General features: G+C 43.2%; 1 protein-coding gene across 1 annotated transcript in view; it reads right to left on the bottom strand.

Moving 5' to 3' along the window:
- Positions 1 to 497: 497 nt before the first annotated feature.
- RPF2 (ribosome production factor 2 homolog) overlaps positions 498 to 20,483 on the bottom strand; it is a 58,175-nt gene continuing 38,189 nt past the window's right edge. Inside the window, exons 9-10 of the mRNA XM_040428880.1 lie at positions 5,330 to 5,474; positions 498 to 986 (exon numbers count right to left, since the gene is read on the bottom strand). Of these exons, the coding sequence (XP_040284814.1) occupies positions 804 to 986; positions 5,330 to 5,474 (328 nt within the window). The 3' untranslated portion in view covers positions 498 to 803. The remainder of the gene's footprint in view (positions 987 to 5,329; positions 5,475 to 20,483) is intronic.

Raw genomic sequence — 20,483 nt, 5'->3', positions numbered from 1 at the left:
TAAAAGATAGATTTTTAATGAAACGAAGCCACAGACCAAGGTAAGAGCCCTATATAGGGAATAGTCGTTCAATAAGGATTTTAACAAGCCCAAAAATGAAAAATGTGTTTTGGGGGTGACAGAAGCCCTTTAAAGAGACCAGTCCTGTATGAGGACTTACTAGAAGTACTCCATGGTATGGAGACTTCTAGACAATGCTCCATGGGAAACATACAAAGAGGTATCTCCCATGAAAGAGAACCAACTCACCAGCGCTGTTAGAGGCTGAAAGAGCATGTCTGTTGCCACAAAGTGATCCTCCACCAACTGATCCCAACCAAGGATGAGAATATCATGCATGCAGGCCAAATGCTACCTAAAGGGAGAGAAGCTAAAGCAGTTTGCTGCAAAATGTTCTGTAATATTAATTCATTTTGGTTATGATCTGTACCTAGTTAAAAGGATGAAAGGTAATAACAATGAACCTAATTTCTGACCAGACAGTGACCTCTAGTGTTAGATTTCAGGCAGATTTATTTGCACAATGCATAACGGAACATTTTGTACAAAGCAGCACAACTTCTCATACATATATTAGGCATAGAGACAAATGTTATGTGTATATAAAGTGTTCCAATGGGAAAAGAAAAGGAATATATAAAACATGAAATAAACTACTCCAGTTGTTTACTGAAATCCTGCAAAGGGGACCAGAGTCCTATAATCAGCCTAAACAACCTTGATAGTTTAAGCTGCACTGAAGCTTGTGCTTCAGTTAGAGTCCTGATACATGGTGAAATGCTTTATGATTTCTGTTTACGGTGTCACTCAGTCTTGCTTTTCTTTGGGCTGTTGTCTTCATTTGCTGCAGACATTTTCTTTGCTGGTCTTTTCTTTAGTGCCTTGACTTTACGAGTTTGCAACTTACTCAGATCCTGTTTCTGCATATGGATTCTGCCAAACTGTGTACCAAATGTGTTATGAGATATGTTCTTCTTCTTCTTTGCCTATTTAGAACAGAGCAAATCATCAGTAAATACTGAGCAGAGAGCAATGGCAGGCTTAGTAAAACTGTTTCAATAAAGAGTAACTGTTTTCCAAAACTTTTGATATGTCAGACATACCAAAGGATTTGAATGATGGGGGTCCTAGCGCTGAGACTTCTATTAATTACTGAAATGAGGAGAAAGAAGCTCTCTGGCAAGGGTGGTCTCCCTTCGGTAGCTGCAGATGGTCTCAATAGTCTCTGAGCCACTCTTCTCACAGCTAGTGAGTAGAGAGGATACACAATGATTGACTGCTTCCATCTCCTCATTTCATCAACTGGGGTCTCATTAGTTAGAGTCCCAACGATCAAAACCTATTAGGGGCAAGGTGACTAAAAAATAGCAACTAGTGCGGTTTTTATTTCTTTATTTTTTCTGTTATGGCGTTCACTGCATAGGAGTTTTTTTTTATATTTTAATAGTTTGGACTTTTTAGACGTGGCGATATGAAATTTGTTTATATATTTTACATGTAAAATTGGGAAAGGGGGCGATTTATACTTCATAATTTGGTGTTTTTTTTAAAACTTTTTTTTATTTAATAACTATTGCCCTTAGGTGTTAGATCTTTTAATTCCTTGTCATATTCACCCTAATAGATCTCTATTAGGGTGAATGGGACTTCACACTCTCCCTGCTGCCCTGTGCATAGTGCACACAGCAGCAGGGAGCTTACTATGGCAGCCAGGGCTTCAGTAGCGTCCTGGCTGCCATGCTAACCGATCGGAGCCCCAGGATTACAGTGCTGGGGCTCTGATCACAAGCTGCCACTGCCACCAATGAAGAGGGGACCCTGTGGCCACTGCCACCAGTACCTTTAATATTGGGGTGGGGGTGCACTGCGCCACCAATGATAATTAACCTTTAATACAGATACAAGAGGCGGGTACCACTGGCACCTGCCTCCTGCATTTGTATTAAAGGTCAATTATCATTGGTGGCGCAGTGGCCAGGCACCTGCTATGCTGGTTGTTTGACTCTGGGGAGGAGGAGGCTGCAGCCGTTCGCCGAGCTCACTAGCTCAGACGGCGCAGCAGTGTATTCCCTCCCCCGCCCCGCCTCCTGATTTAAATAATAGCGGCACATTCATTGGTGGCAGTGGTGCGGGCAGCTTCAGAGCTGACTCACTTTATTGAGCTCAGCGCGGCCGCGTCATAGGAGGGAGGGTCTAGTTAGTATAAAAAAAAAAATATGAACATCCTGATACCGAATCGATACTGGCATAAAAGTATTGTTTGGGTATCGAAAATTCGATACCCGAAACAACCCTAGTTCCAGCGGGGTAGTTTCTTTCCTACCAGCTTAAAAAAAATGTATAATCTTATTTTACAATAGCACCGATTTATGTATTTGCACTTTTTTCTTTATATAATGGATTTTTTTCTACATATTTTGTATATTACCAGACCGCATATATATGAATAAAGTTTATTAACACAATATAAAAGGTCTAATACATACATGAAACTAAGTGCAGGGAAAAGTGGGCATCCACAAGAGAAAGACACAAAGGGTGACAGTCCATATAAGTAAGATCATAATAAAGTGCGAAGTGCAATAATATTCAAACAACTTAGTCATTACCCATAATGTGCTTCCTCTGGCATGGTGCCAGCCCAAACGTGTGTTTTGCGTTGCGGGAACACCCGCGATTTTTCCACGCGAGTGCAAAACATTGTAATGCGTTTTGCACTCGCGTGAGAAAAATCACGCATGTTTGATACCCAAACCCGAACTTCTTCACAGAAGTTCGGGCTTGGGTTAGGTGTTGTTTAGATTTTATTATTTTCCCTTATAACATGGTTATAAAGGGAAAATAATAGCATTCTGAATACAGAATGCATACTAGGTGATCAATTGAGGGAAAAAAAAAAAAAAAATTAACTCACCTTCTCCTCTTGTTCGCGTAGCTCCCGTCTCTTCTTTACTTCTCAAAAGATGAACTATCGGCTAAAGGACCTTTGGTGACGTCAGATCACATGCTCCAATCACATGGTACATCACCACGGTGATGCACCATGTGATTGGAGCATGTGATCTGACGTCACCAAAGGTCCTTTAGCCGATAGTTCATCTTTTGAGAAGTAAAGAAGAGACGGGAGCTACGCGAACAAGAGAAGGTGAGTTAATTTATTTATTTTTTAACCCTCAATTGATCACCTACTATGCATTCTGTATTCAGAATGCTATTATTTTCCCTTATAACCATGTTATAAAGGGAAAATAATACAGTTTATAGACTGTCACCTAGCAACCATGCGTGAAAATCGCACCGCATCTGCACTTGCTTGCGGATGCTTGCGATTTTCACGCAACCCTATTCACTTCTATGGGGCCTGCGTTGCGTGAAAAACGCAGAATATAGAGCATGCTGCGATTTTCACGCAACGCATAAGTGATGTGTGAAAATCACCGCTCATCTGAACAGCCCCATAGAAATGAATGGGTCGGTATTCAGTGCGGGTGCAATGCGTTCACCTCACGCATCGTATCCGTGCGGAATACTCGCCCGTGTGAAAGGGGCCTTAATGTAGTTGTATGAGAATTTGAATTTTGTGGGATAAGTTGTAGTTTTTATAGGAACCATTTCAGACTACGCAATTTATAAAAATGTATTTTTTGTCTGTCGTGAAACAACAATGTCGACTTTGAGGGGCTTATTTTAAAGCATTCACTGTGCAGTGTAATTAACATGATGGAAGTACTATATTCTGTGGGCCAGTAAGATTGATAACACATTTAAATAGTTTAATTACATTCCACTACTTGCACAACACTATTACAAAATAATTTGTTATTGCATCATCGCATTCCAAGAACGATGAGATTTTTACTTTTCATCATTGTAAGTGGCTGAGGGCTTGTTCTTGTGGGACAACTTATAGTTTCACTATAAGTGCCATTTGTGATTGCCTTTAACTGATAATTATATATTAAGTTTATAGTACAGATGCAGCATTTTTTTTTTTAATACTACATTGCGTATGGGAGAAGAGTTTATTTTTTCCCCGTAAAACCAATTGGGTGCCATGGTCAAAACTGACCACAGCATCTATTGGGTTAAACAGCTAATTAGACAGAGGTTGCTAACTGATATGCAACTGCTCATCTGCTCACAAAAATATATATATCCTCCTTGCCATACCTGACAACCAGAGATAATTTATGCTCAGACTGATAGGAGGGGATAACATGAAGAGTCCATATCGCCCCTTTCCTGGAATGAGCTAAACTCATACAGGTACAGGAGGATGAGCTTCCTCTTTCTCCATTCTTCTCTACACAGGCTGAAGTGAGAGCTCCAAATACAACATATGCAGCTCTCATTTCAACCTGTTCTGCTGCTATAGGCTTGATTCAGGTCTCATTTTAAGGCCGCATGCACACGACCGTATCGTTTTTTTTGCGGTCCACAAACCGTGGATCCGCAAAAAACAGAAGCCGCCAGTGTGCCTTCCGCTATTTGTGTAACGGAATGGGCGGCCCATTGTAGAAATGCCTATTCTTTGCGGGGCCACGGAACGGAGCAACGGATGCGGACAGCACTCCGTGTGCTGTCCGCATCTTTTGCGGCCCCATTGAAGTGAATTGGTCCGCACCCGAGCCGCAAAAAATGCGGCTCTGATGTAGACCACAACGACGGTCTGTGCATGAGGCTTAAAGCAAAGATTCCTGGCTTTAAAACAAAACCAAACTGTATTCTAGCCTGAGATACAACTCCCAGAGTAGACCCTCCTTTGCGGCTACGAAGCCCAAGCTGAAATTGTTCAAAATAGTGTTGTCCAGTTCAGTTTGAATCAATCCATCTCATGGGTAATCAGTAGGAGGGTTAAATGAATAAAAGGAGCTTGAGGCTTTAAAGGGGTTAACCAAGAGTATAAAGTGTCCCCCATGTGCCGGGCCCCCCACATGAAATATACTTACCCCGCTCCCCGTGGTACTCCTGGTCCCCACCGCCGCTGCTTCTCTCCATGCATGGATAAAAACTTCTGGTGTCAAGTGGAAGCAGCCAATGACAGGCAGGAACAAGCCTCCCCTAGCATCGCGGGTGACGCTAGGGAGGCTCGTCCCTGCCTGCCATTGGCTGCTCCCCCGACACCGTATGTTTTCATCTGTGCACGAGCAGAAGCGGCGGAGGGAGTGGGGTAAGTATATTCCATGTAGGGGGTCCGGCACATGGAGTGACACTTTATACTCTTTGATAACCCCTTTATTTATTTTTCCTTTCAGTGAGGGAAAAGATAACTTCTTGTACTAACACAATTTGAATTGGCTTTTAATAAGAAAAGTTGGGTATGCAGTACCTGAAGGGCTTTAGGACGTTTCAGAGCCAGTTTGTAGAGGTCATCAGAAGCCAGATGTGTCCTCCTCATCACAAAATCAAAAGAAGGTCCCATTTCTTCTAGCTCTATTCTGGGTGTTCTGCACCCAGACTTCTTCAACAGTACCCTGTTCAAGTCAACAGAAAGCAATAAGTAAAAAAGAGAAAGCAAATAAGAAAAATAATAAGCACCATACTACCAAGTAATTGTAATACCCTGCTAATTAAGTGGTTGATTAGAGGAATAACCATTTAAATAATCTTTTAGGGGCTTGTGGTACATACAACTATACATCACAATGTATGTCAAGTTTAATTTAGATTTTTTTTTATCAAATCGTTTTTATTGATTTTCTCAATTTTTTGTACATAAACAGAGATAACAGTGTAAGGGATTGCTCTCTCAAGCAGGGCGGCGCTGACAGATTCTCTTGCAGACCACAGGGTTAAAGTCCAAATTATGCTTTATTTTTCATTACACTCTGGCAATACAGGCAAACCCCAGTTATAGCTCACTGGGTAAGGTGAAGGTCCAACACAAAAAACAAAACAAAAAAAACCAAACCAAAATACCTGCCCGTCTGGGCTCTGGCTAATACAGTGATGATCCTAGCTCACCTATTGAACACAGGTCACACAGAGAAATCGGCTTCTCTAGTCCGTAGGGCAGCCAGCTTCCCAGACTTTCTCCAGGCATCACTCTCCCCAGACTGACAGCCTGGACTGTGCTTTATTTCCCCTTAGGCTAGGGGAAAACCTGCCCTGGAATAGGGTGGACTGGGGAGGTCCCTCTACCAAGCCTACCTTCCCCAGTCCAATAAAATCCAGCTCAAACTTAACAAAACTGTCTCAGCAACCTATACATTGCTGAGACCATTTTAACTTTCTGGATATCATATACCTCACTCAGTTGAGGAACCTGGGTGGGATATACACCCCTTCCAGGACTTTACCATACACATTTCTGTTCACCTTACTACAATAGATTTACATATGTAAACATATATATACACCCTAATTGGGTACAGCATTGGTCAAAGACTGAACACAATTATATAACCCCTTCCCCCTCCCTACTCTGAACCGCACCATGCCGTATTGACCTTATATCCCTCTACTTTCCCGTTTTGTAATGCAATATTTCTTATCACAGGTCTGTCCTATGTTCCGACAAAGCTAAATTATCTCCTTTTTGTCAATACCTAACGGCACCTCCCCCCAATTAGATAAATAGAAGGCGGAAAAACAGTAGATAAAAGAGACTGATGGTGGCTCTCCTATGCACTCCCAAATCAATACTAGACTATAGAATCCCCAATCAGGGGAATATAGGGAATTAAAACTGAACCTTTACTAGTAATACCATAAAAATCGCGCCACACTAAAAAGACATACAAATCACAGTTATATAAACAATCACCTAAACTGTAGCAGATTGTAGCACACTGTGTAGTATTGTAGGGCCCATAAAACATGGTAAGAGGGGAATAAAAAGGAACAATCTCACCAATCCGAACGTAGTAGGTCCTTCGTGGAATGTAGATCATTCACGAATTCCAATGGAAAAGTGTGCTGCAATCTGCTACAGTTTTGGTGATCGTTTATATAATGATTTGTATGTCTTTTTGGTGTGGCGTGATTTTTATGGTATTAGTAAAGGTTAAGTTTTAATTCCCTATATCCCCCTGATTGGGTATTCTATAGTCTAGGATAGATAGAAGGCGCCCTGAGGGGAGTCATGGCGCTGTGAGCCATGTTCCCCATATAGACTCGATCTTTGAATAGTTCCTCTTTTATAGTATACTCCTCTCTCTAGCCCAATTATCACATTCATACATGCAATGAACTCCTGTTCAGTTGGTACATTGGTACTGATCCAATATTTGGCTATTAGTTTCCTAGCCTGATATAGTAGTCTACTTATACCAATACTAAGACCCTCTGTGAATTCATCTTGTAATAGGCCCAATATACATGTCAATGGCTCAACTAGAAGTCTAATTTTATATACCTCAAAAATAATATCCAGTATTGCTCGCCAGAAAGTGCCTAAGACATTCCCAAAATATATGGATTGTGTGTGTTTCAGGGATCACACATTTAGGGCAATTAGATGCATCACGTATACCCAGCCTATGAAGGAACATGGGTGTCCTGTATACCCTATGTATCAGATACAGCTGTGAGTGTGCGTCTCACACAATGATAGCAAGGGACCCCAGGATAGCACCTCCGACCATTGTGAATCGGTTAAGGGACCTACATCTCAAGACCACTTTTCACTTACGGTTAGTGGAAAGCGCTCCTGATAGATCACTCCCTTACGTCTACCCCCATTTTCTAATCTGCTCAGCCATCATAGAAGCCTGTATGGTAAGATCAGTATCAGTTACCATCCCCTGCACTGCCAAGGTGTGGCATAACTGTAGGTACTGGTAAAAGTAAGTATTAGTGAGGCTAAACTCCTCCTTCAGTTGTTCAAAGCTTTTGAGTGTCTCATTAACTTTAATTTAGATGATTAATTTCAACTTTGATTTCCAGCTGAGAGATGGCTTTCATGTTTCTCAGTGTCTCATCCATATTTATCCCAGACTGATCTAATAATTGCCAATGCTGAGCCGAGTATTTTGATTACTAGAGTGGAATCTCACTTGTAGTTCGCTGGATTTTGCTTGTGGTGATAGAGGCAAGATCCAATTTTGTTGGAGGGGTGAGGGGGGGGGTTGTTCCTTGGAAACTTGATACATTTTGGCTTCCTGTGCTAGCTAATGAGGCATGTTTGCTGGACGTTTGAGTTTTTTTTGTTGCTAATAATCTGGGGTCTGCATCCAGGAGCGGACTGAAAACAAAGTGGCCCTCGAAAAAAGTTTAAAGTGGCCCTATGTTGTAGCAGGGTCCAAATTGACAGAAGGCAGGACCAACACAAGTAGAAGGAGAAAACAATACCATATTAGGGTCCATTCACACGACCCATTCATTTCTATGGGGCCGCACGATGTGCTGCCCGGATCCAGAATTGCGGATCCGCACTTCCGGGTCCGCAATTCGTTCCCGAAAAAAATAGAACATGTCCTATTCTAGTCCGCAATTGCGGACAAGAATAGGCATTTTCTATTAAGTGCCGGCGATGTGCGGTCCGCAAAATGCAGAACGCACATTGCTGGTGTCCGTGTTTTGCAGATGCGCAGAACACTTACGGTCGTGTTAAAGGACCCTTAATGCACAAAATACCGCTCCAGAAGGCCAAATACCACAGCACATGACAAAAGAATGCCCCAGCAGCACAAAATAGTACCCCAGAAGCTACCTCTTTGTGGTGGCCAGTGTCAGCTGCCACACACTGCCCTCTAACTCGTTGAAACTGGATGGCAATACAGTTGAATTCAGGAGTCTGAAGGGCACCTGTGGCCACCAGCCAGGTACATAAGTACTTCATCCCATCGTTAACTCTGGGAGTGCGAGAACATTACTTACCTGGCTGGCAGCTATGAAAAGGGCTCAGGCGGCTTCCTGGACAACAGCACACCAGGAAAGTTCCTTATAGTGTCTTTCTGGGGATGTTACATAGCTTAGAAGTTTAGAAGCCAATTTTGAAATTTTTCAGAAATTTTCCAAATCCCACTTTTTATGGACCAGTTCAGGTCTGAAGTCACTTTGTGAGGCTCACATAATAGAAACCACCCAAAAATGACCCCATTCTAGAAACTACACCCCTCAAGGTATTCAAAACAGATTTTACAAACGTTGTTAACCCTTTAGGTGTTCCACAGGAGTTAATGGCAAATGGTGATAAAATTAAATTTTTGGGCAAATTTTCCATTTTAATCTATTTTTTCCAGTAACAAAGCAAGGGTTAACAGCCAAACAAAATGCTATATTTATTGCCCCGATTCTGTAGTTTGCAGAAACACCCCATATGTGGCCGTAAACTACTGTACGGGCACACAGTAGGACGTAGAGGGAAAGGTGCGCCGTATGGTTTTTGGAAGGCAGATTTTGCTGGACTGGTTTTTTGACACCATGTCCCATTTGAAGCCCCCCTGATGCACCCCTAGAGTAAAAACTCCAAAAAAGTGACCCCATTTTAGAAACTACGGGATAGGGTGGCAGTTTAGGGTACATATGATTTTTGGTTGCTCTATATTACACTTTTTGTGCGGCAAGGTAACAAGAAATAGCTTTTTTGGCTCTTTTTTTGTTATTTAAAACATTCATCTGACAGGTTAGATCATGTGGTAATTTTATAGAGCAGGTTGTCACGGACGGGCCGATACCCAATATGAATACAATTTTTTTTATTTATGTAAGTTTTACACAATGATTTCATTTTTGAAACAAAAAAAATGTTAGTGTCTCTACAGGGAGTGCAGAATTATTAGGCAACTTCCTTTCCTTTGGCAAAATGGGTCAAAAGAAGGACTTGACAGGCTCAGAAAAGTAAAAAAATAGTGAGATATCTTGCAGAGGGATGCAGCACTCTTAAAATTGCAAAGCTTCTGAAGCGTGATCATCGAACAATCAAGCGTTTCATTCAAAATAGTCAACAGGGTCGCAAGAAGCGTGTGGAAAAACCAAGGCGCAAAATAACTGCCCATGAACTGAGAAAAGTCAAGCGTGCAGCTGCCAAGATGCCACTTGCCACCAGTTTGGCCATATTTCAGAGCTGCAACATCACTGGAGTGCCCAAAAGCACAAGGTGTGCAATACTCAGAGACATGGCCAAGGTAAGAAAGGCTGAAAGACGACCACCACTGAACAAGACACACAAGCTGAAACGTCAAGACTGGGCCAAGAAATATCTCAAGACTGATTTTTCTAAGGTTTTATGGACTGATGAAATGAGAGTGAGTCTTGATGGGCCAGATGGATGGGCCCGTGGCTGGATTGGTAAAGGGAAGAGAGCTCCAGTCCGACTCAGACGCCAGCAAGGTGGAGGTGGAGTACTGGTTTGGGCTGGTATCATCAAAGATGAGCTTGTGGGGCCTTTTCGGGTTGAGGATGGAGTCAAGCTGAACTCCCAGTCCTACTGCCAGTTTCTGGAAGACACTTTCTTCAAGCAGTGGTACAGGAAGAAGTCTGCATCCTTCAAGAAAAACATGATTTTCATGCAGGACAATGCTCCATCACACGCGTCCAAGTACTCCACAGCGTGGCTGGCAAGAAAGGGTATAAAAGAAGAAAATCTAATGACATGGCCTCCTTGTTCATCTGATCTGAACCCCATTGAGAACCTGTGGTCCATCATCAAATGTGAAATTTACAAGGAGGGAAAACAGTACACCTCTCTGAACAGTGTCTGGGAGGCTGTGGTTGCTGCTGCACGCAATGTTGATGGTGAACAGATCAAAACACTGACAGAATCCATGGATGGCAGGCTTTTGAGTGTCCTTGCAAAGAAAGGTGGCTATATTGGTCACTGATATGTTTTTGTTTTGTTTTTGAATGTCAGAAATGTATATTTGTGAATGTTGAGATGTTATATTGGTTTCACTGGTAAAAATAAATAATTGAAATGGGTATATATTTGTTTTTTGTTAAGTTGCCTAATAATTATGCACAGTAATAGTCACCTGCACACACAGATATCCCCCTAAAATAGCTAAAACTAAAAACAAACTAAAAACTACTTCCAAAAATATTCAGCTTTGATATTAATGAGTTTTTTGGGTTCATTGAGAACATGGTTGTTCAATAATAAAATTAATCCTCAAAAATACAACTTGCCTAATAATTCTGCACTCCCTGTATAGTCTAAGAGCCATAGTTTTTGGGCGATTATCTTAAGTAGGGTCTCTTTTTGTAGGATGAGATGACGGTTTGATTGGCACTATTTTGGGGTGCATATGACTTTTATCGCTCGCTATTACACTTTTTGGGACGCAAGATGACAAAAAATGGCTTTTTTTACACCGTTTTTATTTTTTTACGGTGGTCATTTATGTAAGTTTTACACAATGATTTCATTTTTGAAACAAAAAAACCCCTCATGTTTTAGTGTTTCCGTAGTTTTTTCAGTTTTTGGGCGTTTATCTTGGGTAGGGCATGATTTTTGCGGGATGAGATGACGGTTTGATTGGTACTATTTTGGCGTACATGCGACTTTTTGATCACTTTTATTACCTTTTTTGGGAAGTAAGGTGGGCAAAATTTCAATTTTCTCATAGTTTTTATTTTTATGGCGTTCACCGTGCAGGGAAAGTAACATGACCGTTTTATAGATCAGGTTGTTACGGACGCGGCGATACCCAATATGTGTAGTGTATTTTATTTTTATTCAGTTTAACCACCTCCGGACCGCCTAACGCAGGATCGCGTTCCGGAGGTGGCAGCCCTGCGCAGAGTCACGCATATATGCGTCATCTCGCGATGGCCGAGATTTCCTGTGAACGCGCGCACACAGGCGCGCGCGCTCACAGGAACGGAAGGTAAGAGAGTTGATCTCCAGCCTGCCAGCGGCGATCGTTCGCTGGCAGGCTGGAGATGTGTTTTTTTTTAACCCCTAACAGGTATATTAGACGCTGTTTTGATAACAGCGTCTAATATACCTGCTACCTGGTCCTCTGGTGGTCCCCTTTGTTTGGATCGACCACCAGAGGACACAGGTAGCTCAGTAAAGTAGCACCAAGCACCACTACACTACACTACACCCCCCCCCCCGTCACTTATTAACCCCTTATTAGCCCCTGATCACCCCATATAGACTCCCTGATCACCCCCCTGTCATTGATTACCCCCCTGTCATTGATCAACCCCCTGTAAAGCTCCATTCAGACGTCCGCATGATTTTTACGGATCCACTGATAGATGGATCGGATCCGCAAAACGCATCCGGACGTCTGAATGAAGCCTTACAGGGGCGTGATCAATGACTGTGGTGATCACCCCATATAGACTCCCTGATCACCCCCCTGTCATTGATTACCCCCCTGTCATTGATTACCCCCCTGTAAAGCTCCATTCAGCTGTCCGCATGATTTTTACGGATGCACTGATAGATGGATCCGATCCGCAAAACGCATCCGGACGTCTGAATGAAGCCTTACAGGGGCATGATCAATGACTGTGGTGATCACCCCATATAGACTCCCTGATCACCCCCCCTGTCATTGATCACCCCCCCTGTCATTGATCACCCCTCTGTAAGGCTCCATTCAGACATTTTTTTGGCCCAAGTTAGCGGAATTTTTTTTTTTTTTTCTTACAAAGTCTCATATTCCACTAACTTGTGTAAAAAAATAAAATCTCACATGAACTCACCATACCCCTCACGGAATCCAAATGCGTAAAATTTTTTAGACATTTATATTCCAGACTTCTTCTCATGCTTTAGGGCCCCTAGAATGCCAGGGCAGTATAAATACCCCACATGTGACCCCATTTCGGAAAGAAGACACCCCCAGGTATTCCGTGAGGGGCATATTGAGTCCATGAAAGATTGAAATTTTTGTCCCAAGTTAGCGGAACGGGAGACTTTGTGAGAAAAAAATTAAAAATATCAATTTCCGCTAACTTGTGCCAAAAAAAAAAAAATTCTATGAACTCGCCATGCCCCTCATTGAATACCTTGGGGTGTCTTCTTTCCAAAATGGGGTCACATGTGGGGTATTTATACTGCCCTGGCATTCTAGGGGCCCCAAAGCGTGAGAAGAAGTCTGGTATCCAAATGTCTAAAAATGCCCTCCTAAAAGGAATTTGGGCACCTTTGCGCATCTAGGCTGCAAAAAAGTGTCACACATCTGGTATCGCCGTACTCAGGAGAAGTTGGGGAATGTGTTTTGGGGTGTCATTTTACATATACCCATGCTGGGTGAGAGAAATATCTTGGCAAAAGACAACTTTTCCCATTTTTTTATACAAAGTTGGCATTTGACCAAGATATTTATCTCACCCAGCATGGGTATATGTAAAATGACACCCCTAAACACATTCCCCACCTTCTCCTGAGTACGGCAATACCAGATGTGTGACACTTTTTTGCAGCCTAGGTGGGCAAAGGGGCCCATATTCCAAAGAGCACCTTTCGGATTTCACAGGTAATTTTTTACAGAATTTGATTTCAAACTCCTTACCACACATTTGGGCCCCTAGAATGCCAGGGCAGTATAACTACCCCACAAGTGACCCCATTTTGGAAAGAAGAGACCCCAAGGTATTTCGTGATGGGCATAGTGAGTTCATAGAAGTTTTTATTTTTTGTCACAAGTTAGTGGAATATGAGACTTTGTATGGAAAAAAAAAAAAAAAAAATCATCATTTTCCGCTAACTTGTGACAAAAAATAAAAAGTTCTATGAACTCACTATGCCCATCAGCGAATACCTTAGGGTGTGTACTTTCCGAAATGGGGTCATTTGTGGGGTGTTTGTACTGTCTGGCCATTGTAGAACCTCAGGAAACATGACAGGTGCTCAGAAAGTCAGAGCTGCTTCAAAAAGCGGAAATTCACATTTTTGTACCATAGTTTGTAAACGCTATAACTTTTACCCAAACCATTTTTTTTTACCCAAACATTTTTTTTTTATCAAAGACATGTAGAACTATAAATTTAGAGCAAAATTTCTATATGGATCTCGTTTTTTTTTGCAAAATTTTACGACTGAAAGTGAAAAATGTCATTTTTTTGCAAAAAAATCGTTAAATTTCGATTAATAACAAAAAAAGTAAAAATGTCAGCAGCAATGAAATACCACCAAATGAAAGCTCTATTAGTGAGAAGAAAAGGAGGTAAAATTCATTTGGGTGGTAAGTTGCATGACCGAGCAATAAACGGTGAAAGTAGTGTAGGTCAGAAGTGTAAAAAGTGGCCTGGTCTTTCAGGGTGTTTAAGCACTGGGGGCTGAGGTGGTTAAAATGTGTTTATTTTTTTAACTTTACTTTTTTCACTTTTTTTGACCCAGACCCACTTGGTTCTTGAAGATCCAGTGGGTCTGATGTCTGTATAATAGGGTACACTATATAGTGTATTGTACTGTATTATACTTACACTTTGTCTGAACAGATCTATGCCTTTAGCACAGATCTGTTCAGCACCATGGACAGCAGGATGCCTGAGAAGGCGTCCTGTTGTCATGGGAACCTTCCCCGTCTACTCAGTTGTGGCCACAACTGCGCAGACGGGGAAGGGTAAGGAGGGGGGCTCCCTCCCTCTGTGACCCCGTCCTGTCTGGGGGCTGCAAAGGCACAGCAGGCCCCCGATGAGAGAGGGAGGGAGCTCCCGACTGTTAACGTCTGCTCTTCCATACCGCGGTCCGTATGACATCAAAGCACAGATGTCAGCCGTTTATACCACTGTCCACCAATGATCATTCAAGAGGAGGCGGGCGGGGATCGCGATCCCGCCTGCCGCAACGCCCGCCTCCCGCAACCCCCCCTGCACCACCCGCTGCCATAAAATCACTCAGGGGTGCAGGGGGGGGGGGGGGGGGGGGGAAAATCTATATTTTGGGCATGTTAAAGTTTCTGATTCGCGGGGATCAGAAACTGCAGAAAGCGCAGCAAACCGCAGGTCTGAATTGACCTGCGGTTTGCTGCGATCGCCGACACGGCATTTAGCCGAGGTGCCTGCTCTCGTTCACTTTCGGGGCTCCTTTCTCGATATAGGTGCGGGTCCCAGTGGTGGGACCTGCACCTATAAGACAATGGGGGCATATCCTAGCGATATGCCCCCCATTGTCTGAGATGAGAAAACCCCTTTAAGTTCAATGTTTTGTTAATCTGAATTTTATGTGATTGATCAGAACACAATAGTCTAAGTTGGTGAAGAGAAAAATATATAAATAAAACTATTGTTTGGAAATAGAAAACAGAAAATTGGCATGCGAGTATGTATTCACCCCCTTTGTTAGGAAGCCCATAAAAAGCTCTGGTGCAACCAATTACCTTCAGAAGTCACATAATTAGTGAAATTATGTCACCTGTGTGCAATCTAAGTGTCACATGATCTGTCAATACATGTACACACCTTTTTTGAAAGGCCCCAGAGGCTGCAACACCTAAGCAAGAGGCATCACTAACCAAACACTGCCATGAAGACCAAGGAACTCTCCAAACAAGTAAAAAAAATATCTAAATCTTTGATGATCCCCAGGAGCACCATCAAATCTATAATAACCAAATGGAAAAAAACATGGCACAACAGCAAACCTGCCAAGAGACAGCCGCCCACCAAAACTCACGGACCGGGCAAGGAGGGCATTAATCAGAGAGGCAGCACAGAGACCTAAGGTAAACCTGGAGAAGCTGCAGAGTTCCACAGCAGAGACTGGAGTATCTGTACATAGGACAACAATAAACAATTACTTTCAGCTAAAAACAAAAAGGCACGTTGTGAGTTTGCGAAAAAGGCATGTGGGAGACTCCCAAAATTTATGGGGGAAGGTGCTCTGGTCTGATGAGACAAAAATTTTACTCTTCAGCCAAAGAAAACACTATGTCTGGCGCAAACCCAACACATCACATCACCCAAAGAACACCATCCCCACCGTGAAATATGGTGGTGGCAGCATCATGCTGTGAGGATGTTTTTCAGCTGCCGGGATTGGGAAACTGGTCAGAGTTGAGGGAAAGATGGATGATGCTAAATACAGGGATATTCTTGAGCAAAACCTGTACCACTCTGAGTGATTTGAGGCTAAAATGGAGGACAATGATCCCAAACACACTGCTAAAGCAACACTTGAGTGATTTAAGGGAAAACATGTAAATGTGGTGAAATGGCCTAGTCAAAGCCCAGATTTCAATGCAATAGAAAATCTCTGGTCAGACTTAAAAGTTGCTGTTCACAAGCGCAAACTATCCAACTTGAAGGAGCTGGAGCAGTTTTGCAAGGAGGAATGGGCAAAAATCCCAGTGGTAAAATGTGGCAAGCTCATAGAGACTTATCCAAAGCTGTGATTGCCGCAAAAGGTGGCTCTGCAAAGTATTGACTTTAGGGGGGGGGGGTGAATAGTTATGCACATTGACTTTTTCTGTTATTTTGTCCTATTTGTTGTTTGCTTCACAATAAAAAATAAAAAAACATCTTCAAAGTTGTGGGCATGTTCTGTAAATTAAATTATGCAAATCTTCAAACAATCCATGTTAATTCCAGGTTGTGAGGCACCAAAACAAGAAAAAAAGTCAAGGGGGTGAATATTTTTGCAAGGCACTGTATGTTGAGGCAGGGTGAAATTGGAGGAAATGTGTTACCAAAAATTTTATCTGCTAGTTAAAATCAGTTTTTATTTTCCGATTGTAGATTTTATGATCTTATTTCCTGAACATTATTATGGGGGTCAGGAGGGGACCCTATTGACTTATATGGGAGAGTTTTCTAGGCATGCTCTGTGACTTGTACAGAGGTCATTGTACAAGGAAAGACTAGATGAGATTTGACAATCACCTATTGTTAATTGTGGTTCCTGCCTTATCTGTACACAGACCTTGGACCCATAATTCGGCCAAGGTGGTGGTTGGCTGCTGTGCATGGGAGAGTCGTTGCCCAATTCAGTCTCAGACACCCTGGATGGGGGAGATATCTGGCAATTGAGCTGGCCAGGGGAGCTGCTGGATACCCTGAAGAGAATTTAGTGTAGCACAAGCAGTGTGTGGGAAATAATTTTCTCGCTGGAACACCAGGTCTTTTAACAGACTAAAAAAAGTCAGTAGGACTGGTTGCAGAATGTCCTGAACATACTGAAGACTGGTCAATGTTCCCTAAATAAATACCAGATGGGAATGGCCAAGGTAGGTAATGGCACCCTGCACCATGATAACTGGTGTTGGTTTTTTGTGTCTCCGCACTTTGCATGATGGCAGTGGGTGCTCTCCAGCTCTCCTACACCAAGGCAAAAATATGCCTTCATCATTGAACACTGTTTGCCATTGATGGCTGCATCAGAGTTCACAGGAGGGCTGGAGAGCGCCCCATACACATCTAACTATTATCCTCCAGGGTGGAGAGTTCTCACAAAACATTGATGTCCGGTATACATTTACTAATGTCTATGGTTGGCAGGACCAATCTTTATGATCCTTATGAGACAATTTCTGTAAAAATTGCAGTCCTTATTTAGATACCTTATTTGGAAAAACATGAATAAAGCCTAGCTGTGCCTAATCCTTGGCTATATTTCCTGATATCCCAGCTGCAGCATTTTAAAGATAGAGCACTAGTTTAACGGATGGTCCTGTTGAGAAAACTGGATTTTTGTACTCACCGTAAAATCCTTTTCTCATAGGATGCATTGGGGGACACAGCAGCATGGGTATATGCCCAGCTGCCACTAGAAGTAAAATGTGTTGGCTCCTCCTATCTGGGCTATATCCACTGCAGATGCAGGAGCAAACCAGTAGGTAGAAAAGCACTAGGAGCACAAGAAAAAACTGTAAGCCAACAAGTCCTAAACCAGAATGGACCAACAGAAAACTTAGCCAAAAAAGGGTGGGATCTGTGTCCCCCAATGCATCCTACGAGAAAAGGATTTTACGGCGAGTACAAAAATCCAGTTCTCTCTTGAATGCATTGGGGGACACAGCACCATGGGATGTCCCAAAGCAGTCCACAAGGGAGGGCAGCAATAAAACAGCCATGCAATGCAACTAACTCACGGGTGCTTGCAGAACCCTGCAACTCAAACTGGCATCAGCAGAAGCCAAGGAGTGGATGTGATAAAATTTGGAAAACGTATGAACAGAAGCCCAGGTGGCGGCCTTACAGACCTGGGAAGCTGAGGCCTGATGTCTAACCGTCCAAGAAGCCCCGACCGCCCTAGTGGAATGAGCGGTTAGACAAAAGGGAGGAACACGACCCTTGGCAAAATAGGCCTCCTTAACTGCCGACCTAATCCAACGGGATATGGTGGCCTTGGAAGCTTGCAGGCACTTGCGAGAACCCTCAGAGATCACAAAGAGCGAGTCCGACCGGCGAAAGGGCTCAGTCAACTGAAGATAGAGGCGAAGCGCCCTAACATCCAAACGGTGAAGCGAACGCTCCCTAGGATGAGAGGGGTTATGACAGAAGGACAATCTGCTCATTAATGTGGAATGAGGACACCACCTTAGGGAGGAAGGAAGGCACCGGACGAAGAACGACCTTATCCTGATGAAACACCAAGAAAGGGGACCTGCAAGAGCGCAGAAAGTTCAGAAACTCTGCGAATAGAAGTAATCCCCACAAGAAAGGCGACCCTTAACAAAACAAAGGAAAGAGAAATATCCTGTAACAGCTCAAAGGGGGAGGCCTGAAGAGCGTCCAAGACTATGTTCAAATCCCACGGTTCCACAGGAGGACGAAAAGGTCTGAGGAGGCGTGGAACGCGGCTGAGATCACTCGAGGTCTTTTACGGGACCTGGTGTCAGAGCGAGGGCGAGCCCTTTTAGCAGCATGGTCCCTGTGAGGGGCAGAGACTGCCGCAATTTGAGCAGGCAAGTGGTCCAGCAACTGCACTATGGACCGGGACAGGCTGGCAAGGTCGCCTATGGCCTGGGACAGTGAGGCGGCACAATCAGAAGAAACCGCTACCGCAGGGGGGGCCAGGGCGTCAGAAGGTGGCATGGGAGCACTGCACTGCGCGCAGAGCGAGTTAGGTTGCGGGGAAAGCTTTACTGCACTTAGAGCAAGCATAGAAAGTAGGTACCCCAATAGGCACCTGTGCTTTGGGGTCTGTACTAGCACAGGACATGATGGCTTTTAAAAGGAAAAGAATTGTATAGCCGGAGAGGCTATCCTACCAGGCCCCAGGTACTGTGCCCCACGATGCAGAAGAAGCAGCTAAAAAGATGCAGGAACAGTCCGAATGGCGATCAAGGCTTTGGCCCTCAGCTCAGCTTAGAGAAGAGACCGCCCCCGGAAGCTGCACAAGTAAGCGGGGGGAGGGAGGGAGACTCCCTCAGACTCAGATAAGAGGGCCCAGCAGGGAAGAAAAAAGTCCTGGGATCGCCGCAGACCGGTAAGCGGCCCCCCACAAGATGATGTCCTCCACAGAAAATATCCTCTGCCCCCCTGGTTTAACAGTTGTCCCCAAGCACAAGGCTCCCTATAAGGGAGAAATTGCAGAGCTGGGGAATTATGGGGGGGGGGGGCAGAGCTTTTCAGACTTCAGAGCTTCACTCCATGCAAAATGGCAGGCATACGATCTGAATCACATCTTACAGTAGGTTCAGTCTTTAAAAGCTTTCATCAGCTACAAGATGAGCTTTGGTTAGTCTCCCAGGAGATAAGCATCTCCAACTAAGACACAAATGGTCTGCTCAGGGGGGCTTCAACTGATCTTTCTATCATCATTGATGAGCAAGAGAAAAATCAGGAGAGATACCACCTTTTTATTAGAAAGAATATTTGAAAAAGCTATCCTCTTACAATTAAAGGAGAAATGGGAACAAGATATTGGGATCATAAGATTGGGACTCCATCGCAAGCCATGTTTTCCCTTCTTCACAGGGTTTTCAGAACATCAATGTTTCTTTATAGGAGTGGGGTTAGCTCTGACGCAGTCTGCCCAGTTGATATATTGGATGCTTTCAATGTAAGTGCCTTTTAGGTCTTTCTGGAATGCAATCCTATCCTATATTTACTCAGTTCTGCATTCCAGGATTGCTCCTTCCCCTTTAATGAATCCTTGGTTGGGTAGATGACATTCTGGGGATGAATACCTGAAACATACTATAAATCATTCTATACCAATCGAGAAAGTCCACTGGCTTACTGATGTTGTACCTGCTTTTGGAGAATTCCTTGCCAGAGCGAACAGTATTAGGCTACAGAATGAGGTCTACAAGAAACTGCGAGCTCTGTCGAAGTTTGAGAAAATACGAGGAGAGTGGAAGGGGTTTTACAGAATTTTTCCTACTTCTCTATTATAATGATCTTGAATTTGAGTGGTAATTTAAGTTATATTGCTTTTTCATCTTGTGTGTGTTTATATTGTAAAAGACTGCCATTGTTATTTATTCTTTTAGGTGTTGTTGTGCCTACTGCCATGTGTTTACCTATTTTTATGTGAAGTATAATGCTATAATTTTAGGATTCTTACTGCATTATCTGGGGTGGAGAGGTTCTCTGGGCTTTAAAAGAAAAAAAATCTAGCTACTTTCTACCCTGTTGTGAGAGTTGAGTTTGGTCAGCAATTACCCCTCTATCAGGTGAGGCGGTGGAATTGT

Source organism: Bufo bufo, chromosome 4 (genome assembly GCF_905171765.1).
Source record: "Bufo bufo chromosome 4, aBufBuf1.1, whole genome shotgun sequence".
Lineage (NCBI taxonomy): Eukaryota > Metazoa > Chordata > Amphibia > Anura > Bufonidae > Bufo > Bufo bufo.
This window is presented reverse-complemented; position numbering and strand designations above follow the sequence as displayed.